The following is a 24,660-nucleotide window of genomic DNA, read 5'->3' as shown; positions in this document are numbered from 1 at the left end:
AAAAAAAAAAATGGACGGCTATATAGGTAATCAAAATGGCATTCATTAGTCGGGGAAAAAAAAAAAAAACCCGCAAAATTTAATTTGTTCACAAATAAATAAATAAGGAGTATTGTGACGTTAAAAAAAAAAAGGAGTATTGTATTAATCCAAATATAACCTACACTTTTTAACAAAATTAAAAAAACATATACAAGCTGGGATAATTAGTTACAAATGAAAGAATCATCTCTCGCGCACTCACAACAGAGCACAGCCTGCAAACTCCAAAGCGGGCAAGGCTAGCGGGATGCTTCAAATTAATAAATTGACCTGAAATATAAGAATTGTAAGTATATAGAGAAGTTAATGGTCAAATTTAAAATATATACATTCATGTGTGATTTAATTAGGAGATTAGGGGAGTGAAAGGTTCTTACAGTAATTGGCGCCAATATGGATTAAGACAAAACTTAGTTACGGTAGTAATGAAAGACTTCGAAAGGGAAGCGAGTGGCAAATTGGCTGAAAAAGTTTAGATTGTATATATATGTAAGAAACACACACACACACAACAACAAAAAAAAACTCAAAACTTATTATAGAAAGTAGTCGAAGATCATTATGAGCAGAACCTGATAAACCCCTGGAGAATGGACGTACGCCATTTTATCAAGCCAAGCCTAACGGCAGGATTGAAAATGCCAAGCAACTCTATTGCAATTATCTGTGATATTAGAAGGAACAAACAAAATGTTGTCAAAAAAAAAAAAAAAGAAGGAACAAACAAAAAGTATATATGGTTTATAAGGGAAACATATATTAATATATATGTATATAAAGAAGATAAATGATGTGTTCACTTACCTGAACTATGATAGTTGACATCATTGTAATGAGAAACATGTTATCCCTAAGGATTTCTCTGAAGATTTGGTCTCCATTTCGGATTTCAAACTCATTAAATACCTGCATTTTTTTTTGAAGACAGAGATGATCAACTTATTCTCGGATGAACACACTAATAAAATGAGTGGGAAAAATCAAAACATTACCAAACAGAATACCAAGGAATTGAATTTAAATGTGTTCTTCACTTTTTCAGCATCACCGGTGTGACCATGCTTCAGCGTCAGTATACTATCGGAACCTAAGAACGCCAGAGTCTGCACAACGTAAATCACCTGGAGGAAGGGTCATTTCATGTCAGAGGCATTCTTTAGTCGTGTTCTTTTTCTTAATCTAAATACTTATGACCAAGTCTCTGGAAAGTATAGAGACATTTAATGTTCATAAATAACAACTCAAGGATTTTTGGCAACATACCTGTATCACCAACTTGGACCACATCGCCTTGGTTATAAGAGGGTCTCTGAAAAAAATAAAGATAAAAAGATATGCATGTCTATGATCAGTTTGTGTATATTCACACACCAAAACCAAGTGTTTCTTCCAGGATTTAGGCACCGATACAAGAGTGTCTTTTTCTAAAACAACTAAGTATTGACTTATTAATCAAGTCTCATATTCTTGATCCTATTCAGATTTTGTGTACCTTATACTAATTGGTGGCTTTTCCATTAGGTGGCGAGCTGTTGGTCTGTATGCCAACGCTAGTGCTCCAACAATGTCGATGATAAGATTAAGCAACAGAAGCTGCATCAGGGGAATCCAAAACTGGGTTTAGATAATAACTGGATTACAAGAAAATGAAGTAACAAAGGGATAACATTTTCGCACCTTCACGGCATGAAGTGGAAATGCATCATAAAATACAACCTCAACCACACAGATAGCCACGGTTGATACACTGACAGTGAGCCTGAATAGGACATATCTCTGGATATTGGTGTATAGTGATCTACACCATTGGATAACCTGCATCATTCAAATAAGCCAGGGCACAATCAAAATGACTTTTAACGAAATTTCACTGCCAAAAAGTCAAGTTTTGCTTATCATTATTGCATGCATTCTATAAGCCGAGCTCGTCATTTCAACCATGCATATGATACCAACCTTGAGAACTGTGACGAAATTATCATCCAATATAATGATATCGGAATTCTCTTTTGCTGCTGCTGTCCCCCCTATTCCCATTGCAAGGCTAACATCCGCCTGTGCAAGGAAAACAATAATTGATGGTATGTCTTTCAGTGTTTAGAATTCATTTTCTCTTTGAAATAACGTAATGAGTTTTAAACATTTAATATGATAATAATGACAGACCGCGCGTAAAGTCTTTGTATCATGTATTCCCATCCCAGTGGCTGCAACAACATACCCCTTTTCCTGCAGTGTTTTGACAAACAGAAGGCTGTCTGTGGGAGAGGCTTGAGCCAAAACCTTCACATATAGTAGTGTGTTAACTTCTGGTTCAGTCCAGTTCACGAACTGGTCGGCCCATATAGACATATAAAATATTATGTCGAAGCCAGAGAAAACCAAGCAATCTAACCAACCTAGTTAGTTTCCCATCAACATATATGTGAACAACAAGTTCACTCAGCTAGTTGCGACAGTGACAAGTGATACTGAATACAATTATCTTTTCACATGATATTACTAGTCGATGTATGAGACGTGCACAGATGGTTCTATATGTTAAAGCATAAATGTAGAAAAATGGATACATACTGAGATCTTTGGGGCGATCTGCTCTCTGTCATGATCAGAAAGATCACGAAATTGAGCTCCTGTCATTATATTAGTGTTAGATGAGTCTTCCAGTATCCCACAATCATTTGCTATTGCTTGTGCAGTCAAAATATCATCCTCCGTCACCATGCGGACCTGATAGTCAACATCTTCCACTTAGAAAATAGACCGATAAAAGGGGTTGATCCAAAGAAAGAAAATTGCTTAAACTTATTCTCTTCCTCATCATATATTTTAAAAAGAAGTCAACATATTATAAAGTACACAATTGGTAGGTTGGTGCTGCCATACAATTTATAGCAACTCAGAAAATATTACTACGCCAAACTTAGTTAGAGATGACAAATTTTCAGGACGAGAAGAAAATTTCACTCTACTAATATAAGTTCATAAAGCTTCAAATTTCATGTAAGAGAAAGAATGGTAAAACAGGCACCTTAACACCTCCAGAATTGCACATTTGGATCGCATTTCTTGTGCCTGGCCGGACGGAATCCTGCATGTTATTCAAGACATTGGATAAATATTGATAATAATAAGTCTTTATAGGCTTTGAATAAAGTGGGATCAGGTACCTTGTCCTTGATACAAACTTAAGTTTTAAAATGAGTGCTGGAAATGTTACCTTTATACCAATTATAGCCAACAAAACAAGGTCCTGAGGTAGTTTAGAACGTTCCTCCTCAGTGGTTGGAAGACTTCCCTGTTCATAGGATTGATACGCAAGTGCAGCACAACGCAGTCCTCCCATACACATGTCTCTAATTATTCCTTCAATCTCCTATAGAGAGAATGGACTTTTAAAAATCGAACAAGAAATTATAGTATAGTTGTGAATTTGTAATCTACGCTCATAAACAAAATACCCCTTTCTGTTCATCTATAGCTATGCGGTTGTTGGCCCCATCCATATACCATTTGCATGAATTAAGAATAACCTTTGCAGATCCTTTCCAATGTACGTGGGCTCGTGTACCAAGCTATAAATGAATAAGAAGAAAAATATATATATAAGAATCAAACATAGCACAAAAAAATGCATAATGGGGTTCTAACAAAGCTGGCCCAAAATATCCGTGTCAAGTGAAAACAGGTAGACATAAATATAGATCTATATATGACGCTCAGCAACAACATAGATAAGGTTATGTTTACCTGTAGTGCCACGCCTCCATATTTCTTGTTTGGATTGAATGGTATAGGATAAGGTAATGATGCTGACCTAGCCTCGTCAAATTTCATTCCCAACTACATAATAGGAGTAACTAACAGTCACTAGTTATAAACTTAATAGCTATAGCAAGTAGTAACGTAAGATTAGAAAGAAACTATACCTTATTCCCCCAGCTAAGAATGGCTTGTTCTGTTGACGATCCATAAAGCTTTGGTTCAGTGACTCCCTATAATTAATTATGAACTTGTTATGAATAATTCATATTCAAATAATCCTACTAACTGAACACCGTGAACCAAGACACAATTACCGTCTCAAAAACAACACTGCCATTTGTGTTATGGGCAATGCCTTCTACGATTAGTTCTTTAAGAATCGAGGGCAACTGTGAAACGTTATCCATATCATATGAATCATCATTCCTATCTTGCATTCTTATTCCTCCAGCCCAGACATCAACCACCGACATCTGCTTAGCATAAAAAATGAATGCTTAAATGGGTACTCAGGAAGAAAAATATGAAGCAGGAACGAGCTGATTGCATATAAAAGAAAACACTTGCCTGATTAGAAGTTAAAATTCCAGTTTTATGACACAATACATGTGTAACAGATCCCATTCTTTCACATGCAGAGTGTCTTTGAACCTGAAAGACATTAACGGAAGTTTAGCACATGTTGATGCTCTGACGACATTGAAGAATTTGGAATATGAATGTAGAGTACCATAGCGTTGTCTGCCATCATTTTTCTCGTTGTATTTGCAAGGCTGATGAGAAACAAGAAGAAGTAACTATGACAAAACTAGAAGTATGCATACTTAAGGTTATGGCACTCTTTGAATAGCAATGGAGTGTGGAACCATAATGCTTTGCCACACTGACCAAAGACCTAGGTATTCACCAGGCTTCTTCTGATATGTATTTAATTTAAGCAAATGTTTAAAAGGAAAGGAGACTTACTTCAAGAGAACAGCTATAGAAAGTCCAACAGGCACTGCCACTATTATTGTCGCGATCTGCAAAATTAATGTTTTTTAGGCGACGAGGTTACAAAGAATTACCATTGCTGTAGCCACGAAGGTAAAGTTCAGCATTCCCATACCCCAAAACTCAGGGATGTGATCACAAATTCTGTTGCTTCATCGATAGTGGTATTTCCGAGAATAAACATTGGAGTTCCATCTGATTTTTTGGTCTGGCCATAAAAGTATCTGGGAGTAAAAAGGGTTGTTATTGTCAGTATGGAGCAATAGATCTTAGATTTGAATGCAGAACATAAGCGCGATGGATACATCGTGAAAAAAGACAAGACTTACCGGCACAACTGAACAATACAGGCAACTGAAGCGAACGAAACGACTAACCAGCTAGCAGAAGTAGCAAGCCATTTTACGTACACCTAGTAAAACAAATCACAGGTGATAAATGCGCAAACTATCAAAGGCGGCAAGGAATTAGTAATCAATAAAACATACCTGAAAGGGCTTTTCTTCATCAGTCTCATGTTGGTTCTCCATCTTCAACCCCCATTCAGTGTTTATTCCAACACTTGTAACCTTCAACACACGGAGAAAGAATAAAGTGAGTTAGGAGATCAAGAACCATGTACAGAGAAAGCAATGACGGACGCCAATCTTCTCTCTGATAAAGAAAATCAATGATTATAATTTTACAGAGATAGAACAGTGTTCAGAACAACAGAACTATTGGCCGCACAAGTGTCAAATTTATAGTAAACTCGCAGAAACCATAGAAATTGGAAATGGCAGAAATATGCTACAACGGGGAGCCAGATTATGCGGTAAAAGGAACCAATGCACCTCAATTTAACCAAGGGCGAAAGCTGGCACTAGAAAAAGAGAGATCATTGAGGCAAAGAAAGAGAAGCTGTTTGCAGAGACACGTAAAAGCTTCCAGTGCAGCATTCTTTTGTTGCTAAGAGTTTATTATGGTTATAGTCGCATCCATGTCAATGTGACTTATCACTATCAAGATAGGCCTCATCTTTACTAACACCAGCTATAATACCTATGAGGTGGATGTGTTAAGCATAAAAATAAAAATAAAAGACGTGCCTCGAGAGCTTACCAGCATTGTACCTATGCCCTCTAGCACTTTCGAACCAGATAATAGAAATGGATCGTTTATAAGATCTTTTTGAACCTGCTGATTGAAAAAAGGGATTAGAAATACAGGAGAAGTAATGATTTAGCTCATCAACAGGGGCACATCATACAGTTACGTGTGAGCCGGTTATTTCTTGCTCGTCAATCTTCAATGAGTTTGCAACACACAGGACACCATCTGCAGGTACCTGCAGCATCGATCATAATTTAGAAAACTGAAGCTCAAGAAAAAAAAAGCCAAACGATGATTACTATTAAAAGTGTGATGCTTACCTGACAACCGTTCTTGAGGGGTACAATATCGCCGACAACAATATCATAAGTAGAAACCGAGAGTCTTCTTCCACCTCTAATAACCTGCAACGAAAAAAACGTTCAGCAAAAACTATGGGCAACACCAAAGACAAATAACAGAGAAATCTGTGTACAAGAACACACATCTAGGGGTACGTTTCTCTTCTCCTCACTAAATTTTTTAAACTGACGAGACTGCTTGAACTCGGTGATAGCTGCAAGATGGGAGATAAACAAAATAAATCAACTGCTTGTACTCTGTCTGACAATTGAAGCATAAAAACAAGTTTTAAAGTTGGCTAAGCAACTAAGAGCATCAAAGATACCTTTAACAACGATGCCAAGGGCAGTGGCCAAAATGACGCAAGCTTCGACATACAATCCATCGTGGATAGCCTGTCATGAGAGTAAGATATAGGAGATAAATTCAGAGGGAAGATTTAGAAGAGCCCAAATCCAAAAGAATCCCCCAGACAAAAGAAAAGAGACATGATATATGGCTAAATAAAAGGATGAATCTACACCATAGCAACAGTGTTATTGGTTATGACAGTTATTTTGGGAAACAAGAAACCAATTAGACAGAAGTGCATAAGTACATGAATTGTTGCAGTCAAGGCGAGCAGACAATCTTTAATTACGAAGAGATTTAGATCATGTTGTAGAGAAAAAAAGCTCACCTTTCCTTTCATTCGCAGCAGATAATTCATTACAGCAGCAATGATGATAAACAGAGAAGGAGGAAACTGGCTAGCTTTCCAGAGAAAGCTCTGCAACAACAGTCAATGGACACAAAACAAACAAAGAAAGATCTTCAATTGAAAAGATTTACCGAAAAAAGGTTTTCAATTGAAAAGATTTACCAAAACATTCTTGTCTAATAAAATGTAGATTGAATACCCAGAAAGTGTTTCCCTTTTTGCAAGGGTAAGTGTTCGACCCAAATGCCTGCCTACGCTTGAGTATCTCATCGTCGCGCCGATCAATTCCCTTTTTCAGGTCACTCTTGAGCAGAGATGATAATCCTCCAACCTTTTTGCATCATCAAATTGTGAATCAGAGGACAAAACCCTAAGCTAAGAAACATAGAATTCATCGACAACGCAGGAAGAATCGATTGAAGAAGAATTACCCCATTATGTTGGTTTAAAGCTTCAAGGCGATGAACTCCTCCGACCACTTGGACGAGTTCGTCCAATCCAATCCCAAAGCCGCCAGTAACTGAGGTTGCTATTGAAAAGAATGAACAAACCCAGTTTTTAGCTTAGAGGCGCGTAACAACAAAAACAAAAACAAAAAGTAAGCTTTAGGAACCAAAATAAAAAAATGTATAGCTAAATAAAATATTATACCTTTTGCTGATTCGGACTGATCATTTGTAAACTACATATCGCAAGAAAGTTAAAAACCCAGATTAGGAAACAAAAAAGTTGTGATTTTTGAATCAGACAGCATACTAAATTGAGAAATGTTATATTAAAAGCTTAATCATTTGCTTCTGTTACTCCTCGACACCAAAAACGAGTAAATCAGCTCTTTAATAAACAAGAACCACACGAGAGTTACAGGTATGTATATATGCATTCCTTTCCTACCGTGGGAGAAAGATCATCCCGGCGATCATGAGCTTCAGAGTTGCCGTCTTCAGGTGCAGGGACAGAGCCAGAAAGACCGGTCTCCAAATCCTGTGGAACTTCAACATCATCATGAGCTCTGGAAACATAGTAGCCGTCGAAACCAACCTCTGAATCTCCCGGCATGGCTTTGGATGGACAGATTGACAAATCAGTTGCTCTGATCGGCGATACCTTTAACCTCTGGTCGGCGATCTATTAACGACGGTCGTTAAATTTCGTGAAGGTGGTTATGGGACACCAATGTCGCGTCTTTTATAAAAGGGTAGAAGTAGTCTCGTATTCGTTTTGGGCTCTCCAAGATTTACAAACCATTGGGTTTATATATTGAGCATAAAAGGCAACTTCCCACGAAGGGAGTGTTATTCAATCTGTATGTTGAAATCAACTCTACTAGACTATAGTAGATTAGATTTTAAAATTTTTTTAATTCATTTAGAATCTAATGTATATAAATTGTTTAAAATTTTAAATTACTTAGCAGTGTATTTAGAAAATCACATGTTATCATTTAAAATCTAATAGAATAGAATTCTCAATAAATTTTGGATTTGAAAAAATTAAAGAAAAAAAAATCTAAAACCACAACGTAAGAAAAAAAAATCAAAGAAAAAAAGCAACACAATAAAAAAAGAAATTGCAACCTAAGAAAAAAAAAACCACATTCACTCCATATTGATTTGAATCCACCCTAACCTTTCTTCCACTGACATACTAACAAAAACATCTTATATTCCCAAATGGTAAATCTTGGTAAGTGCTTTGTAACGAATACGTTCTTCTAAATCCGAAATTTCTTTTATAGCATCCCAAACATTATTCTGATTTTTCTCCGCTTCTCTTTGTTGTCTTTCTTCTTTTTTCTATATTAAATTCAAGATTTGATTGCTAATCGTCATCACTGGATTTTCATCTTTTTTGGAAGTACCTCTCTCAGATCTAGCTCTTTTCTTTGGTTGAAACTTCTCTTTACGAAGATCTGAAGTTGTCTGGGAATCAAATGGTACAAAATGCTCTGGAGACTCATGGCGATGAGTTGTTCTTTCTAAGTCATATAAGTCATCAATACCATGCACATACTCTTCTTTATTTGTACGTGCATCTGTATTATCACTTAATCCAATTGCATTTTTCCCGGTAGCAACACCTTCTCCAAATATTATTTGAAACTCATCAAAAAATTCAAATGTTTCATAACGTAGGTTTTTTTAAATAATCTAATATATGATTGATATTAATCGATTTAAAATAATAGTAATGGATATTTAGTATTTTTATGATTTATGTTTATACAATATTTTAGTCTCAATTAATTAAAAATAAAAATATGATGATTATATTACAAGAATTTCTAAAATCAAATTATAATAAGATTTGTATGCTGATTGTGTCCGCGCGCCGCGGACAGATACCTAGTATTCTGATAAAACACTCTGTTTTCTACACAGAATTTGATATAAAAACAGAGTATGAAGTAAGAACAGAAACTGATTCTTTATTGAATCTGAAACTTGGTTTTTACATCACGGTTACAACATCTTAAGTAGTTACACAACAGACACGACACAACATACATGATTTAACAAAGAGTTGTGTCTTTTCTACTTGTGACTCTTAAAGAAATAACACATCCTAACTTAACAGACACGACTCTTAACTTTATATAACACAAACTCAATTATAATCAACATCGTCCAAGACCTTGAAGTATACAGGGAAAGAGCCTTTGGATCCTAGAATATCCATCTGCTGGTTTGATCAGTGAACGTCCATCAGAGTCATCACGAGCTTCTGCCACTAGCAAAATGACTAAAGATAATCAGAATCTGTCTCTGATGAAAAAAGTCATGCAAATGATAACACGTTGCAAACTGTGAAGCCTCTCAAGAACTCTAAAGATGCATCTGTTCTTCAAGCTAATGCTAAGGAGGGCACAAAAGTTTCAGCTATCAATGGTGGTTTGGTTCCTCCAACATCCATGAAACCATCAGGTCTCCGTAAGCCATCACCAAAAATCCGTTTCTTTGATGGAGTAAGTTCCCAAAGTTCATGACAAATGTAGAGAACAATTTTGCAATAGGTTGTTCCTTAAGATAGCCTCGGCAAGATCTATTTCTATCTGGAATCTTAGTACGTAATTGATCTCCCTCTCTCTCTCTGTTAAACAGGCAAGACATGGATCATCTTCATCTGCAAAATTGTTCTCTACATTTGTACAGCAAGTAATAAACAAGAAGTAAAAAATTCTAAAAAGAAATCATAAAGGGTTCAAGAAAGTATTTTTGAGTCAAGACACATTAAAAGAATAGCCACCAAAACAAAAATCCTAAAAACGTAAACCTTATAAAAAGCTAATGAATAAATTATCTTTGGCTACCAATAATAGTAGCATCTCTCCACATATCTGCAGCTATGGTCGCCCTCCATTGTCTTGCATATTCTCTTTCTTGATCTTGGGGCTCAACATTTCCTGTATCATCATTCTCTTCTGAATTATGATTTTCAGTTTCTTCATCATCATCTTCTTCGTCATCACTAGAAAACTCATCTGACCGACACCTTTTACGAAGAAAATTATGTAAACCCGCACACGCAAGAACAATCTCTGCTTGGGTCTTGAAAGAAAATGGTGGTGCAGATTTAAATATCAAGAACCGAGATTTAAATATACCAAAAATTCTCTCGATGACGTTTCTCAAAGACGCATGACGAAGGTTGAATAGTTCATTTTCATTTGCTGGATCACGTCCTTCACCCTGAAAATCTTGTAGATGATATCGTGTGCTTCGTAATGGAGCTAAGAAATTACGACGATTTGCAAATCCACAATCAGCTAAATAATATTTTCCTGAAACACCAAAAGACATAATAACTCATTTAAATTCAAAATATTACATCATTTATGATCATATTAGTTAGACCTGAATTAGAAATTACCTTCCGGAACTTGCAGTCGATTAGTTCTTCTTGTTAAGGCATCTTGTAAAACTTTTGAGTCGTGAGCCGAACCTTCCCATCCACTTAAAACATACATGAACTCGAGATCAAAGTTACAGGTAGCTAGTACGTTTTGCGAAAGGAATCTTTTTCGATTACGATAACTAGCTTTTTCATGACCTTTTACCATTGCATAAATGTGTGTGCCATCAATAGCTCCAATACAATCCTAAATTAGTTTAAAGTTATCAATATATAAATTTAGTAGAAATAATATTTAAACAGAAAAGAGAATTACCTTAAAGTAAGGATAAAATCTTGTGCTTTGGCTTATTTGTTCAGGTACTGTATGAGTAGGCTTGGCCATCAAACTTGGTGCGAGCGTGTTCAAAGCTCTGAGAACCTTATGAAAATTTGTACTTGCTGTAAACTTTGATCTCTTAAAAGTGTCAATCGTGTGACAATATTTTGAACTTTGGCCAACTGTCAACAAGAAAGTAGCAAGCATCTCTTCGACACACATATATCGTGTGTTTTCTAAACCTGTTTTTGTTCTGATAAGATAGTATAAATCTGCAAACACATCAGGATACATACGATACAATTGCCGAAAATGAATAGGATTCTCTTTCAAAGCTTTTTGTATATAATCATGCCCTTCTCTCGTGATTTGTCGCCGAATCGGACGTTCAATCTGATTCTCATACGTAGTTAAAGATCCCACAAGCATTAATAACATAAACATCTGAGTCATCTTCCTCATAAAGTGTTTGTTTCACCATTGAAAAACCTAAAATAACAATAAAATCAAAAGTTAAATCTAAAACTCACAGAAAGTAAAATCTGAACATATAAAAGCATGAAGAGTTTGCTAATGGATCAGAAAATCAGAGAAGACATAATAATAAATTAATTCACAAAAATTTAACAATAATCAAAGTAAAAAATCTCACTAGTCTCTATAAACATGGCGAAAAAATTAAATAATTAAAAACAAAAATCAGAACGATTGCTAAATCCAGAAAATATTACCTTTTCTTTGATGATTTATGGAGATAGAGAAGGAAGAGAGATATGTGTTAAGGAATAGAGAGAATAGTGTGAAATTGAGTTTTCATAATAATAAATTGTTTGATGAGATAAGGGAGAGAGAAATGGAGGAGGGAAAAAAAAACGTATGAAGAATGAAAAGACAAAATGGAGGGAAAAAAAAATTTAGAGGGATGAGAGAATGATGATCGACTAATACATGGAGGGAAGGAAAAAAAAAACAAGGTTAATAATTATTTGTGTTGAATTTTATAATTATCAAAATCTGAGGGTAAAAGGTTAGATTTTGATCGCTACATTTAACACATAAAAATAGGTTCAAATTCAGTTAAAATCTTTCACTTAAAATCAGTTGTAAGAATCTGTTAAACATGAATAACATAAGATTTTAATTGACTTATTCAACTCTTTAATTGAATAACAATGGATTTCAAACTTTATTAATGAAGAAATTGTAAATACATGAACCAATAACATTGGATTTCGAAAGAGAAATCAAAATCAATTATTGAATAACAATAGATTGTGGATGGATTTAAACTCTATTAAAAACCATGATTGAATAACACCCCCGAAGTGTATTTGGAAGCTCATTTTAATAAAAGGACAAAAAAAGGTACTACTTCTACCCTTTTATAAGCTCATTTTAATAAAAGGACAAAAAAAGGTACTACTTCTACCCTTTTATAAGCAAAAAAAGTCATAAATCTTGGTCCTTGACTTTCGTAAGATTATAAGCAAAATTAAATCTTGGCCCCTTTTACATTTAAATAGCCTGGAAGGAAAAAAAAAGTGTTTAGCCTCAAAGATATTGTTTACCAATGAACATAGTAAGTTTAGGTACAAAAATAAAAAAATTATAGCTAAATTAAATATTATACCTTTTGCTGATTCGGGCTGATCATGTGTAGACTATATAGCACACGAACATTGAAAACCCAGATTAGGAAATAAAAGTTGTGATTTTTGAATCAGGCAGCTTACTAAATTGAGAAATATTATATTATAAGCTTACTGCTTGATCATTTGCTCTGTTGCTCCTCGACACTAACAACGTACACTGTAAGAAGAGTTTATTAGCACTGAATTAAACACACGAGAGTAACAGATATGTATATATGCATTCCTACCGTGGAAGGAAGATCACTCCGGCGAACATGAGCTTCAAAGTCGCCGTCTTCAGGTGCAGGGGCAGAGCCATAAAGACCGGTCTCCAAATCCTGTGGAACTTCAACATCATCATGAGCTCTGGAAACAAAGTAGCCGTCGAAACCAAACTCTAAATCTTCCGGCATGTCTTTGGATGGACTCTCGGATAAACTGAACATTCACAAATCAGTTTTACGTTCTCTTTGGATGGACTCTCGGCATGTCTTTGGATGGACTCTGGGATTCCGATCGAATGGTCAAATATCTATATAATATATATATATATGTATATCGGTATATATTTTTTGGTCAAACATATATATATAACATATGCGTATATCTGTTAAAAACGGAAAAGCCACATGGAGTGGTGCATACGTATCAAGGCCTTGAGGGGACGTCCTATACACGGTTCACGTTTGCTCTTTGGTGTTGTTGAGGGAAGCTTCGCCAAACCGTATGGGAAAAAAAAATACATCTCCGTTGGAACGTTTTAATTATTATTATTATTATTATTATTGAATAAAATGTTAGATTATATTCCAAGAAAAACAACAAATGTTCTTTTTACAATGTGTTTTCAAACATTTTCCACAGTTAAGAGCTTAAAAACACCATCAGTGAGGAAATTTATTGGCTTCTCCTAGTGGCGAACCACAGGGACGTCTTAATTATGTGTATCGTTCTTGGAGACAAACCTTAAACTTTTAAGTTTTAATCTTTAAAAAATTGTGGCATTGTATGTGTAACGCTTCGCTTATTTTATATTGTGGTACTGATTTGGATTCTGTTTTTTTTTCCGCGATGCCTTTCAGTCAGTAAATTCGTACAATCTGATATTTTAAGATGAGAAAAATCTTTTTTTTTTTTAAAAAGACGCGTGATAAACTTTTGGGCCAATTACTAGGATAAAAAATTGTAAACCCAAAAATGCTCATTTTATTCCTCGAGCATTTCAAATTGGATGATCAAAAACCGACTCGTAATACAACGCCTTAAGGCAAATCTGATTTTTTATGATGATAAAACTATTGGAAGATCGCTGCGATCGACCATACCGATATTATAGAAATTATAAAGATCAAGAAAAATATAGAAGATTATGGAAGATCTTAGTTTAGAAAAATTTAACTTTTTCTTTAAATATATTATTTATATTTGTATGTATCTTAATTTAGGAATCTAGGTCTAATTCATTTCTATATAAGTCTATGCATATTGTAACATTATTTTCATGAGAGTCTAATATAATTCTTTTTAAACACTTTTGTGTTCTTACTCTCATCAATTTATCATGGTTTCAAAGCCTAGATCCAATTTTTATAGATTATGATTTTGTTTTTCTTTCCGTCTTTTGCGTTAAAAATATGAGAAAAAAAAAGTGAGATGTGATATTTTTGATGGATCATTTAAATGATTCGGTCATTTGATTGACCATATTGTTTTTGACTATATTTTGGGTTCTTTGTTTCGCCGCTACTGATTAAGAAGTCAAGTACATGCAAAGTTTCATGGAAGATTTTGTTGATCATTTCTTATATTTGATTGACCATATATCACATCTTAAATATATGTATTGTAGACATAAATAGTACACATGTTATCTTCATATTACCATTTTTGTTATAACTGTATCTTAGACAATAGACATGAATAGTACATGTAGAACAGTAGTAATCTGTGTCAGTTAATTTTCGAAACTTTTGTTACTATATTTGTTGTTTGGGACCTCAAGTATCTATTATGAAAACAACTGGTAGTGGTTGGAGTGTTAATCATCGTAATATTTGGTACATGCAACATTACATTCAATACATTTTTTTAATGTTTAACTGTGGACTTCTATTCACGTCTTTTTGCTTCTTTGATTTAAAGTTAATGTATTTATTTGATTTGCATTAAAAGATAGTGAATTATATGGATTACAATGAAAAAAAAAACAAGTTTATTGATTTTGACCCAAAAAATAAGTTTTTTGATAAAATATATCTTCCAGCTAGGGATTAAAAAATAAAGCAAATAGTTTTTTATGGGTGTGTGAACTGAAGTGGAGAACAAAAACCTCAAAATTTAAGCGTGTGAAAATTGGGTTGGAGAACAAAAAAGAAAATTGTATTTGTATTTGTATATATATATTTTTTTAAGAAAATTGTTTTTCAAACATTCCTTCGTGATCTTCTTGCCATATCCAACATTTCCTCGTGATTTTCTTGACATCAGCAATTCAGCATACTTCTTGACATCAGCAATTCAGCATACTTAGAAACGAGTATTGTTTAAGAAGCTTCGCCGAAGCTTCCCACCTAAAAGCAACTCCATCAGTGTAACTCAATACAAATCTCTTAGGAATTCTTTATTAATTTTTTTGAGGAGTTGATTTGGGGGAGTTTAACAAAACTAAAATTGAAAGATGATGGCAGAGGCGTAAATTAGGGGAGTTTGACAAAATTAAAATTGAAAGACCAATCACCTTCCTCCACATCGCCAAAGAGACTGTCTCCTGCGCCCTTTAGCTAAGAATCGGTCTGTCAAAATTTTTGGATTTTTCATTTAAATTTAATTGATTTTGCCTAGGAAACTGGACTGAAAAGTGGGTACGAGACCTTGATGGAGCTGGTCTAAAAGACTGCAATTAGCTTAAATAAAGCCACATGCAGACTTTGAATAATAATCTTTGGGCCGTATAAATTATATGCGTACAGTAAAAAAAGAGCCCAAATAAAGTACAGCCTAGAAGAAAGGATCTCAAACCTCCTGAGATATGAGAAACTCCGATCTTTTCTTCTTTCTGTAACCTTCGAATTGGTACTAGCTCGATAATGAAATTGATTTCTCTTGCCTCAAAAAATCAGTTAACGTTACCAAATAATGAAATGAGCGTACAAAAAATATATAGATAGATACAAGTGATCAAGCTACAGGAAACTTAACCACCTATACATCTAATATTCTTATCATTATCCCTCTTAATTCAATGATTCTAATGGCCACTCCCCTCATATTGATGACCTCTCTTTCAAAAACTCATAAAACTTTACCTTCCACAATCCTATTGAGAAAGCAAAACCCTTTTCAAAGAGCCTCTGAAATCAAATCATGGCATCAAAAGATCTACATGTATTTTTCTGTCTTTCTTTTTGAAAGATATTATCGATGATTACAAGGGACAACGAACCAGTTAAGCCTCGAGAATCCAAGTGCGGTTATATAGTGATATGTTTACAAAGTTTAATATGTTGAGTTAGCATGAAATTGTATTTTTCTTGCTTGCTTCATCATCAACAATTTAGGATGGTTTGTAGAAGCTTCGGAAACCAAATCAAATTACAGATATTTTTCTTGCTCGCTTCATCATCCGATAAGGTTTTGGAAGGGAACACTGCATGCTCTAATTTCCCTTGGTAAAACGTGCTTTAATTTGTTGTCTTTGGAGCCTAGAGCCAATGTTAATTCTTTAAAGATTAAACTAATAAATAAATGCATCATCTAACATCTATATGCTTTTATAAGAGCATTTCCAACACAGACCTTTATTTTAAGGATGACAAATCTCTAAAATGAATGTTTGAAGATGCATTGCTTCAATAGTAAAACCTCAAATCTATTTTAAAGAAAGTTTGTATTTTACATTATGGTCCTCAATGTTTATAATTATTAACTATAATGATACAACTTTTATATATAAATATAGAACACATAAAAAATTATATATAAAACAAATTACACAATAACAGAAAATTACATATAAAATAAGAAATAAAACACACACAAATCAAATTATAAAATTACATGAATAAATTTCTTGGTTTATTTTGTGTAATACTTATGTTTTTATGTAGCTTTAATTTTTGTGTTGAATTACTTTATGTGTTTTGATGTATTTTTATTATGTTTAATTATAAGAATGTTATGTAATATTTCTTTTTTATTGATAATTATAATTTTAAATTTTAAGTATTTATTTGATTTTTATTAATAATATTTAAATTTAAATGATATTTTTATATTTACAAGATATCTAATTATATGGACTAAAATGAAAAGAAGAATAAAATGTATTAAGATCTACAATTATAAGGACTAAAAAGTAAAGTAAAACAGTTTTTTAAAGATCTGAATAGTGGATCCTCAAATTTGAGGTTTTACTATTCAAAACCTCAAATTTTGAGGGTTTGAAGGTTGGGTTGGAGCACAAAAAACTTTAAATTTGAGGGTTTAAGAACTGGGTTGGAGATGCTCTAAATGGGTTAAAAAGAAGGGAGGACGTCGCTGAGAAGGGACAAAAGAGAAGTTCTAAATGACGATGAAAAGATAGAAAAGAAAATAAAGGAGGTAAGTTAGATATGGTGTAGGAGACTAGTGGAGAGGAGTCTGAAGGATACGGCTAAAGCACATCAGAGTTTGGATGGTGAAAAAAAAAACCAGTTGTAAGCTAGAAAGAGAAATGAAAATTAATAATGAGCATGGTTGATTGGCTTGATGCAACCAATATAAGTTGATGAGCACCATGGATAATGCGAGCAATATAAAGATTAATTGTTTGCATATAACATACATGATGTTTTGTTTTTTCTATAAATCACGTATTTTAAAGTTAGATCAAGTCTTCTTACCAAATATACAATACTTGAGCACTGATGTTAGCTTTCTCTAATATTGACTTAGTTAAGTGTTAATGTCTAACATAAGAGGGCTCCATATATCATCTACTACTCCAGCTTTCTTATGGAAAAAAAAAAACAATAATACAAAAACAAGGTTAAGGTTAAAATAAAATGATATTTTTGTTTAATAGAACAATGATTTTTTTTTTTTTTGGAACCTGGAACAATGATTTCTTGAGTATCCTATATATGTTGATAAGTTTTGTTTTTGTCTACCGATGTTGATAAGTTAAAACTGATTTTAAATTGAAATTATGAAGTTCTGTTGACTGAACCAAAAAAAAAACTATCGATAAACAGAACAGATTAACGGTGTTAAAAATTCTGTTGCATAGCACAGCTACATGAAATGAAATGACCTCGTCTATCTTCTTAAAACCCCATATCACGAAAATCCCCAAATTGTTTCTTCTAGCCCTAAATCACCAATTCGATTTCTGCTAAATCCCTACACCAAAACATATGGATCTCTTCTTAATCTTATTCTAGACAAATTCCAAACAATGATTTTTAGTACGAAAAAAATTAAATCTAAAAATATAATTTCGACATTTCATTTATAAATAAGTACTATTTAAAAAAGAGTGCTTATAAAAAATTACAACCTCATATAAAGGGATTTTTCCAATTTCTCTGTATGCATCCAGAAAATACATATATACATTTTTGGGCTATAAATTGGTTATTTCATATTCTGGGCTATAGAAATTGATTTTTTTTTGGCTATATATTAAAATGGCTACTTCAATTCAATACCATCAAAGTTCCCAACTTTACAAATTTCATCAAAAGGGAGAAAAAAAAGAGCTTGATTGGTTCTCGAATCAAGATCCAAAGAGAGAAAAGCTTTGTATTGCACTATTGCTTAGTTGACTTCTTCTTCCTCACAAATCCTTCCTCTCTGATTTCAACACTTTACTTTCACTCCTCACTCTGATTTACTTTTCTTCTCCTATATCATTTCCAATCCAAGCAATCACATTTTTCTCCTTCATATATACTGAAGCTTCTGAATTTCATTTCATTTTAAAGAAAAAAAATGCGTTTGGATTTAGATTGTGGATGTATGTATTTGGAAGTCTCTTTGTTTTTCACTATTTGATTCGTGGTTTTGTTTGTTGAGCAGTGAATGAAACAGTTCTCAAGTTGTTTGCAATAATGCTTCAATAAAGGCTTTTAAAGGTCTTTAAAAGTAAAAAGCCTAAAAGTCCAGAATTTCTTATTGAAATTACAAAAAGCTTTAATGGTGTTAATGTTGATAGTGAATGAAATGATTGAATTTACTTGGTCCATTTTAGATATCTCTAAAAACATTTGTGGTTTGAAATTCTTTTATTTCTAAATCATCAATCATTTCATAACAGCTTGATCAAGAGTATTTATGTCGCAGAAATAAAAGATAGAAACTCTTTTTCTAGCTCTGTACCCTTTTCAACTTTTAAGTTTAAAAAATATTTTCAACTTTTAAGTTCTCATTAAGTGGCAATCTGATTCTGACTTTTTTAGTGAAAAAAATGGATTTTACTATATTACCAACTTAAGTTATTGTTTGATGGCTTCTATTGACAATTGATGATAAAGAAGAAGGAATCTAGTTTGTTCTTGCTCCCAATAACAAGCAATTGTTAGAAAAATGTAACTGAAAGAAAAAGAAAAAAAAACAAATTATTGGAATGAAAAAAGTGAGAGCAAGTGGGGACAATTTAGGGGCCTTGTGTTAACAGAATACCAGGAGAAGCATACATTTCTTGCTTTATCTATCTGTAAGGATGATCTACATTACATGATTCTTTAACAGTGTTTTTACATGTGTATCAGATATTTTATTCACCAAACTTTATTCCTCTGCCATTACCATCTGGAAAGAAAGAAAAAAAAAATGCTTATGTAACTCCCACCCAACAATATAACATGCCATATCACATGAACTTGCAGACAGTTTTCTTGTGCTTCGGCTTGTATTTTTACTCCACCTTTGTTTAAATCTTGCGTAAGATCTCAGGAAACTTCTTTTCTGATTTCTTTAACTTTCTTGTGTTGTCATTTTGAGCCCTTTTAGTTCTTGCATTTGATTTTGTTCTCTGATTTTTTTTTTTTTTTTTTGCTTTGGATAATTGGATTTCTTTAAGAAGGAATTGCTCAGATAAGAGTTCTTTGGGTTTTTTTTTCCTGTCAGATGGATGATAATCGGCAAAATGCATCCTGAGATTCAAATTTAGTCATCTCTACAGAGATTGGTTTTGTTGTTGCTTTTTAAGAGCAACAACCATGTCCATGAGAGATGAGAAACAGATTGAGATGAGGAACAAAATGATGCTATTTGGTTTACTGTTTAAGAAAATCTTTGATGAGGAAAAGGGTAAGCTTCTTCAGAGGCTTGAGGACGCCAATAGTGAAATTACAGAGTTGAAGAAAGTGAGAAACGAAGATGCAAAAGCTAACGAGAAGGTAGTTCGCATTATCGCGTCTCAAAAACAGATTTGGCTAAAGGAAAGGTACAAATTTAGGCTGCAGATTGAAGCTCTGATGAGGGAACTAAGGAACATGGAGAAGAGGAAGAGAAAAAGCTTATCGGAGTTGCAAGAAAGATTAAAAGAAAAAGAAGGTTTAGTGCAATCTAAAGATAAGGCAATAGAAGAAGAGAAGCGTAAATGCGTAGAGTTAGAGGAAAAGCTGGTCAAAGCAGAAAAAGAAGTACAAGATTTAAGGGAAACACAAGAGAGAGATGTGCAAGAACATTCTTCTGAGCTATGGAGGCAAAAGAAGACATTCCTTGAGCTTGCTTCTAGCCAGAGACAGCTTGAAGCTGAACTGAGTCGTGCACATAAGCAAATCGAGGCTAAAGGGTATGAACTTGAAGACTTGTCATTAGAAATCATTAAGATGCGAAAAGATTTGGAACAGAAAGATCGAATCTTGGCAATGATGTTGAAGAAGTCAAAACCGGACATGACCGAGAAGCAGACATTACATAGAGAGGCCAAAACGAAACAAGATGAAAATGAAGCAAAGAAATGGAGATCGAATTCAAGAAAACACGAGCGACGGTCACTAAGAAGCATGTTTGCTTTTGAAGCGACAAGCAAGAGTAAGACTAACAATGTTGATTCCATTACTCACATTGAACAATTGGAATCGAATCAAGATCCTGATGTCATTCCAGAAATCATGGATTCCTACTCTATTGGTGAACTAAGTGAACTAGGTAAGTCAAGTTTCATTTATAGCTTTTGTTTCAAATTTAAAATTGCTTCTGAATCTCCATTTTGTGTGTATCTTAAAAGGAATCGATGGATTCGTAAAGAAGCGTGAGAATTTGAGTTTTGGAGAGGAAGAACTTTGTATTAGAGTGATAGGGAAGAATCAAGAGATAGAGCTAGAGGGTTTTACAGAGAATTTGAAACTAAAAGATGAAAAGGTTGAAGCTTTGTGTTTGCATCTGATGAACTCTGAGTTAGAATCACACCGGTTAAGATCTTGTATTGAAGGACTGAGCCAAGAAATGTCACAGTTGAGACACAATAACACAAAACTGGAAAGCCTGGTAAGCCGTAGAGGTGAAGAACCGGTTGCCCTGAAGAAGCAGCAATTCAAGACACAGCTAAGAAGCTTGGTGTCCCACAAGAACAATACGAGTTGTAAAAGAAAGAACACAATAACAGAACCACGAGAAGAGCGAGAAAGTGAACTTGCGACCGATAAAGGAAGGGAATCATATTCTCCCGATGAACTGAGACATTTAACTTTGAAGGCTGCTCAATCTGATGCTGAAGAAGAATCTGAAAAGGAAAGTCTCTTACCAGAGAATGAGTTTACCAAAAGAGAAAATGCAGATGGTAAGGAGAGTGCGAGCTTAGAAAAGCCATCAATCACACGCAATCCACCTTGGAGAATGGATCTTCATGCTCTTGGAGTTTCATTCAAGATCAAAAGGTTGAAACAACAGCTTATGATGCTTGAGAGATATATCAGAAAACAAGAGAGCCAAGAGACTGACAAAAGCAGCAGTGAAACCGGGAAAAGGGCTTTGTTATTGCTCATTACATTGCTCAACAAACAAGTTACTAGGTATCAATCACTACAAGAGAAGATCGATGATTTGTGCAAAAGAATGGTAAACAATCATTTGCTCATATCAATTACATTACTATCTCTGTTAACATAAACTGATTCTTTTTGTCTTATATATATAGCATGTGAATGATTCAGAGAAGATTAGCGGAAATATCAGAGCAAATGGGGAAGCGAAAATATCACTAGAGCATTTCTTAGATGAGACATTTCAGCTTCAAAGATACATAGTGGCAACAGGACAGAAACTGATGGAAATCCAATCGAAGATCGCTTCTGGCTTTGTTGAGGTTCTAGTAGGCTTAATCAGTACTGAATCCTCCACTTCTAGTAGCTGCTTTGATCCAGAACGTTTTGCAGAAAGCATCAAAAGTCTGTTTCAGGAAGTGCAGAGAGGGCTTGAAGTTAGGATATCTCGAATCATAGGTGATCTTGAAGGGACATTAGCTCGTGAGGGAATGTTACATTTGAAACGAAGGGTCACATGGAGCAACGAGTATGAGAAGCTACAAAACGTGTAAACTAAATTCTTTACAATTCCTCCTCAGATCTTCTTTAGGTTTTGTATATAGAGACTTCACTTATTTATACAGGGATAAATTGGTTGTGTTTAAACTTCTGCACTAGCATTACTCAAAAAAATTATGTTCCAATATAACAAAGTGGAGATGCTCAATCTGCTTATTGGTTTGGTTTACAGATTATAATTTCGGTTTGGTATTGGTTAACTAATTAGAAGAGCACTAAATAAAAAAAAAAAGTATTATAAAGAGAAGATAGAGAGAATTAGATAGATAATGAGGCTACGGATGGGGCTTAAATTGGATGTATATGTCGCTTTTGGAAGTGATAGTAAAAAGCATTTGCATGTGTGTTTTTGCTTTGGCTCTTGTTTATTTTGTTAAAGCTTCAAACATTATTCAATCTACAATGTTTGGTAGTTGAGTCTAGTAATTATTATCTTCATAAGATAAGATTTTCTAATATATATGATATTTATAAGAACAGAGATATTTGATAAAAGGTATAACTAATGCGTTAAGACAATAGTCAATCATTTTTTTAAAAAATTATTATACTTTTAGGTCTCTTCGGATATTTTAATTCATAAGAAAAATCAAAATGACATTTAAAATATGTACTTTTGGTTCCGGCGGATAGCAAGAAAGGTTTTCTCCACAACTTTACAAATTGCATTTGTAAACACTTCATGTTTCGTAAACGCAATCAAATTGCTTTATGATAAAACTAAAAACTATAAAGCACACAAGTGCCAAAAATAAAAAAAGGCCTTCGTTATGGTTATCTTTATAATTCCCCCTTTACTGTTTTTTTCTTTCTATTTCTTAAACGGATGCATAGAATCTCATATGCTATTAAGTATTATCTTATATCAAAGTTGAGAGAAGAAAGTAACATTTGACTAATGTGAGTGGCCTCTCAATTTCTCATAACCTAACATGTTAAAATCAGAGCAGTCCTCAAATTTCATCTTACCAACGTCACTTACTTTTGTTTGTATATTTTTTATAACGAAAATCTGAGCCAAAAGCTCATACTAATCTATGTAAATCGCTGGATATAGTTTGTCTTTTAAGTTTTAAGATAATCACAATAGTTAAAGATGATTGAAATTACGGTTGAAACTCTGAACTATGGTCTATAAGTTTTCAAGATGAGTTCTTAGTGAGTCACCATGATTTTTTTTTATATTACTTACAAATATATTATTATACACAACACAGTTCTTTTATTATTCAATTTGTATGGCGTAGACCAAATTCTAAAAAAATATAATCCCGTGTCCAAATAAAACCCGAAATGTAAAAAGATATTCCACTAAACATGAGACACCTGTCATTTTCACTTTCTAGATTCATATTATGTACTTATATAATCATTATATTTATCATACTATCTGTAATCATGAGTGTAATGTGTACATAAGCATTGCAAATACCTTGAAAATTAAACGCAAGTTTTGACCTTAAAATTCGCCCCCCAAAAATTATTTTGACCTTCGTTTGAGTTTTGTAATTTTTTCCCTCTTGGATAAGAACTTAAGAAGCAAACCAATTCGTTTTAAAAGAGGAAAAAATAAACAATTTTTTGATTTTGTTTATGAAAAATCAAACCTATCGATCTTTTAATTTAGATATAAAGAGAACCGAAACTCCAAACACAGATTAAAACACTACATGAGATTTTTTATACGAAAAATAATTAATGAATAGTAAGATTTATGGTAAAAAACAAAGTGTGAATTCAATTTCAAGTTTATTGCTTACTAATTTGAAAAGTCTAGATTAATATATGACCTATACTTTGACTATGCAATCTCGATTAATGATAAAGCTGAGTGCTAGGGGTAAAAATAATCTCAATCATTTAAGTCGTGGTAATGGTCCAAGCTTTAGTTTAGTTTAGAAGGTCAATTTGTGTTTGAGAGGCTCATAATCTAAGTGTTGACAAAATTATAAGAGTATGATTTTCTAAAAATTAGTATCGTTTCATTTCTCGAAAATGTGTTGCTGTATGACCTTATGCCTAACGAATCATCACAATTAAAAAATTAAAGAAGTGATATTAACTTTTGGATAGATTCTAACAGACACATACTAGCAGTTTCAACTTTCAACATGTAGTAAAACTGACATATATACATACATCAAATATATGTGCATGAAAGATGAAAGTAAGAGAATGCGAAGAGACAGGAGATTCGCATGATTCTCCTAATCTTCGCACTCATTTTCTACACAAAAGTCGCTACAAACATAACTGACGCAACGACAAAGAAAGAGAGAGACTGAACATCAACAAAGAAGCTGCCTTTGACTTTTTCAAACCCTAAACCAAATTGACCGTTTGTCCATTAACACGTCCTCCTCAACGTCCATCGTGATTACCTTTCTGTATTTC

The 24,660-nt window shown here is 33.6% G+C and overlaps 3 protein-coding genes and 1 pseudogene across 4 annotated transcripts; 1 reads left to right on the top strand and 3 right to left on the bottom strand.

Annotated features, from left to right (window-relative positions):
- Positions 1 to 120: 120 nt before the first annotated feature.
- LOC18017063 (calcium-transporting ATPase 10, plasma membrane-type) lies at positions 121 to 8,040 on the bottom strand. Its single transcript, XM_024156483.1, has 33 exons — positions 7,829 to 8,040; positions 7,586 to 7,616; positions 7,366 to 7,463; positions 7,134 to 7,265; positions 6,914 to 7,003; positions 6,560 to 6,629; positions 6,378 to 6,448; positions 6,213 to 6,296; positions 6,050 to 6,127; positions 5,902 to 5,976; positions 5,289 to 5,369; positions 5,130 to 5,212; positions 4,916 to 5,024; positions 4,774 to 4,829; positions 4,538 to 4,580; positions 4,375 to 4,458; positions 4,122 to 4,280; positions 3,972 to 4,037; positions 3,793 to 3,885; positions 3,504 to 3,617; positions 3,263 to 3,418; positions 3,074 to 3,133; positions 2,617 to 2,772; positions 2,209 to 2,325; positions 1,999 to 2,097; positions 1,720 to 1,857; positions 1,535 to 1,635; positions 1,306 to 1,351; positions 1,035 to 1,163; positions 847 to 948; positions 615 to 706; positions 420 to 504; positions 121 to 312 (listed from the first exon to the last, which is right to left on the bottom strand). The coding sequence occupies exons 1-32, from the start codon at positions 7,991 to 7,993 to the stop codon at positions 453 to 455; spliced, it is 3,030 nt and encodes a 1,009-aa protein (XP_024012251.1). The 5' UTR covers positions 7,994 to 8,040; the 3' UTR covers positions 121 to 312; positions 420 to 452.
- Positions 8,041 to 8,532: 492 nt separating this feature from the next.
- Positions 8,533 to 9,063, bottom strand: LOC112086767 (annotated as a pseudogene).
- Positions 9,064 to 10,230: 1,167 nt separating this feature from the next.
- On the bottom strand, positions 10,231 to 11,171 carry LOC112086501. The gene is made up of 3 exons (XM_024155458.1): positions 11,103 to 11,171; positions 10,805 to 11,033; positions 10,231 to 10,391 (listed from the first exon to the last, which is right to left on the bottom strand). Exons 1-3 carry the CDS (start codon positions 11,169 to 11,171, stop codon positions 10,231 to 10,233), a joined length of 459 nt encoding a protein of 152 aa, XP_024011226.1.
- An 8,367-nt stretch (positions 11,172 to 19,538) lies between these two features.
- LOC18017062 (golgin subfamily A member 6-like protein 6) lies at positions 19,539 to 22,328 on the top strand. 2 transcript variants are annotated; one of them, XM_024156217.1, is made up of 4 exons: positions 19,539 to 19,657; positions 19,844 to 20,872; positions 20,952 to 21,781; positions 21,861 to 22,328. In XM_024156217.1, the coding sequence occupies exons 2-4, from the start codon at positions 19,936 to 19,938 to the stop codon at positions 22,257 to 22,259; spliced, it is 2,166 nt and encodes a 721-aa protein (XP_024011985.1). In that variant the 5' UTR covers positions 19,539 to 19,657; positions 19,844 to 19,935; the 3' UTR covers positions 22,260 to 22,328. The 2 variants fall into 2 exon arrangements, with proteins under 2 accessions (XP_024011985.1, XP_006401755.1); XM_006401692.2 differs by lacking the exon at positions 19,539 to 19,657 and having other exon boundaries at positions 19,824 to 20,872.
- The last annotated feature ends 2,332 nt before the right edge of the window (positions 22,329 to 24,660 follow it).

This window comes from Eutrema salsugineum, unplaced genomic scaffold (genome assembly GCF_000478725.1).
Source record: "Eutrema salsugineum unplaced genomic scaffold, Eutsalg1_0 scaffold_2, whole genome shotgun sequence".
NCBI classification, from domain to species: domain Eukaryota; kingdom Viridiplantae; phylum Streptophyta; class Magnoliopsida; order Brassicales; family Brassicaceae; genus Eutrema; species Eutrema salsugineum.
This window is presented reverse-complemented; position numbering and strand designations above follow the sequence as displayed.

Bases quoted from the DNA above. Each gene is read 5' to 3' on its own strand.
- LOC18017063 (XM_024156483.1), bottom strand. From the start codon at position 7,993: ATGCCGGGAGATTCAGAGGTTGGTTTCGACGGCTACTATGTTTCCAGA. The intron at 5,025-5,129 runs GTAAGTCTTGTC...TTTTACTCCCAG, and splicing joins TGTATTGTTCAGTTGTGCCG to ATACTTTTATGGCCAGACCA. The intron at 3,886-3,971 runs GTATAGTTTCTT...CCTATTATGTAG, and splicing joins TTCTTAGCTGGGGGAATAAG to TTGGGAATGAAATTTGACGA.
- LOC112086501 (XM_024155458.1), bottom strand. From the start codon at position 11,171: ATGGCCAAGCCTACTCATACAGTACCTGAACAAATAAGCCAAAGCACA. The intron at 11,034-11,102 runs GTAATTCTCTTT...AAACTAATTTAG, and splicing joins GATTTTATCCTTACTTTAAG to GATTGTATTGGAGCTATTGA. The intron at 10,392-10,804 runs GTAATTTCTAAT...GTGATGACGAAG, and splicing joins TCGACTGCAAGTTCCGGAAG to AAGATGATGATGAAGAAACT.
- LOC18017062 (XM_024156217.1), top strand. From the start codon at position 19,936: ATGTCCATGAGAGATGAGAAACAGATTGAGATGAGGAACAAAATGATG. The intron at 20,873-20,951 runs GTAAGTCAAGTT...GTATCTTAAAAG, and splicing joins TGGTGAACTAAGTGAACTAG to GAATCGATGGATTCGTAAAG. The intron at 21,782-21,860 runs GTAAACAATCAT...TTATATATATAG, and splicing joins ATGATTTGTGCAAAAGAATG to CATGTGAATGATTCAGAGAA.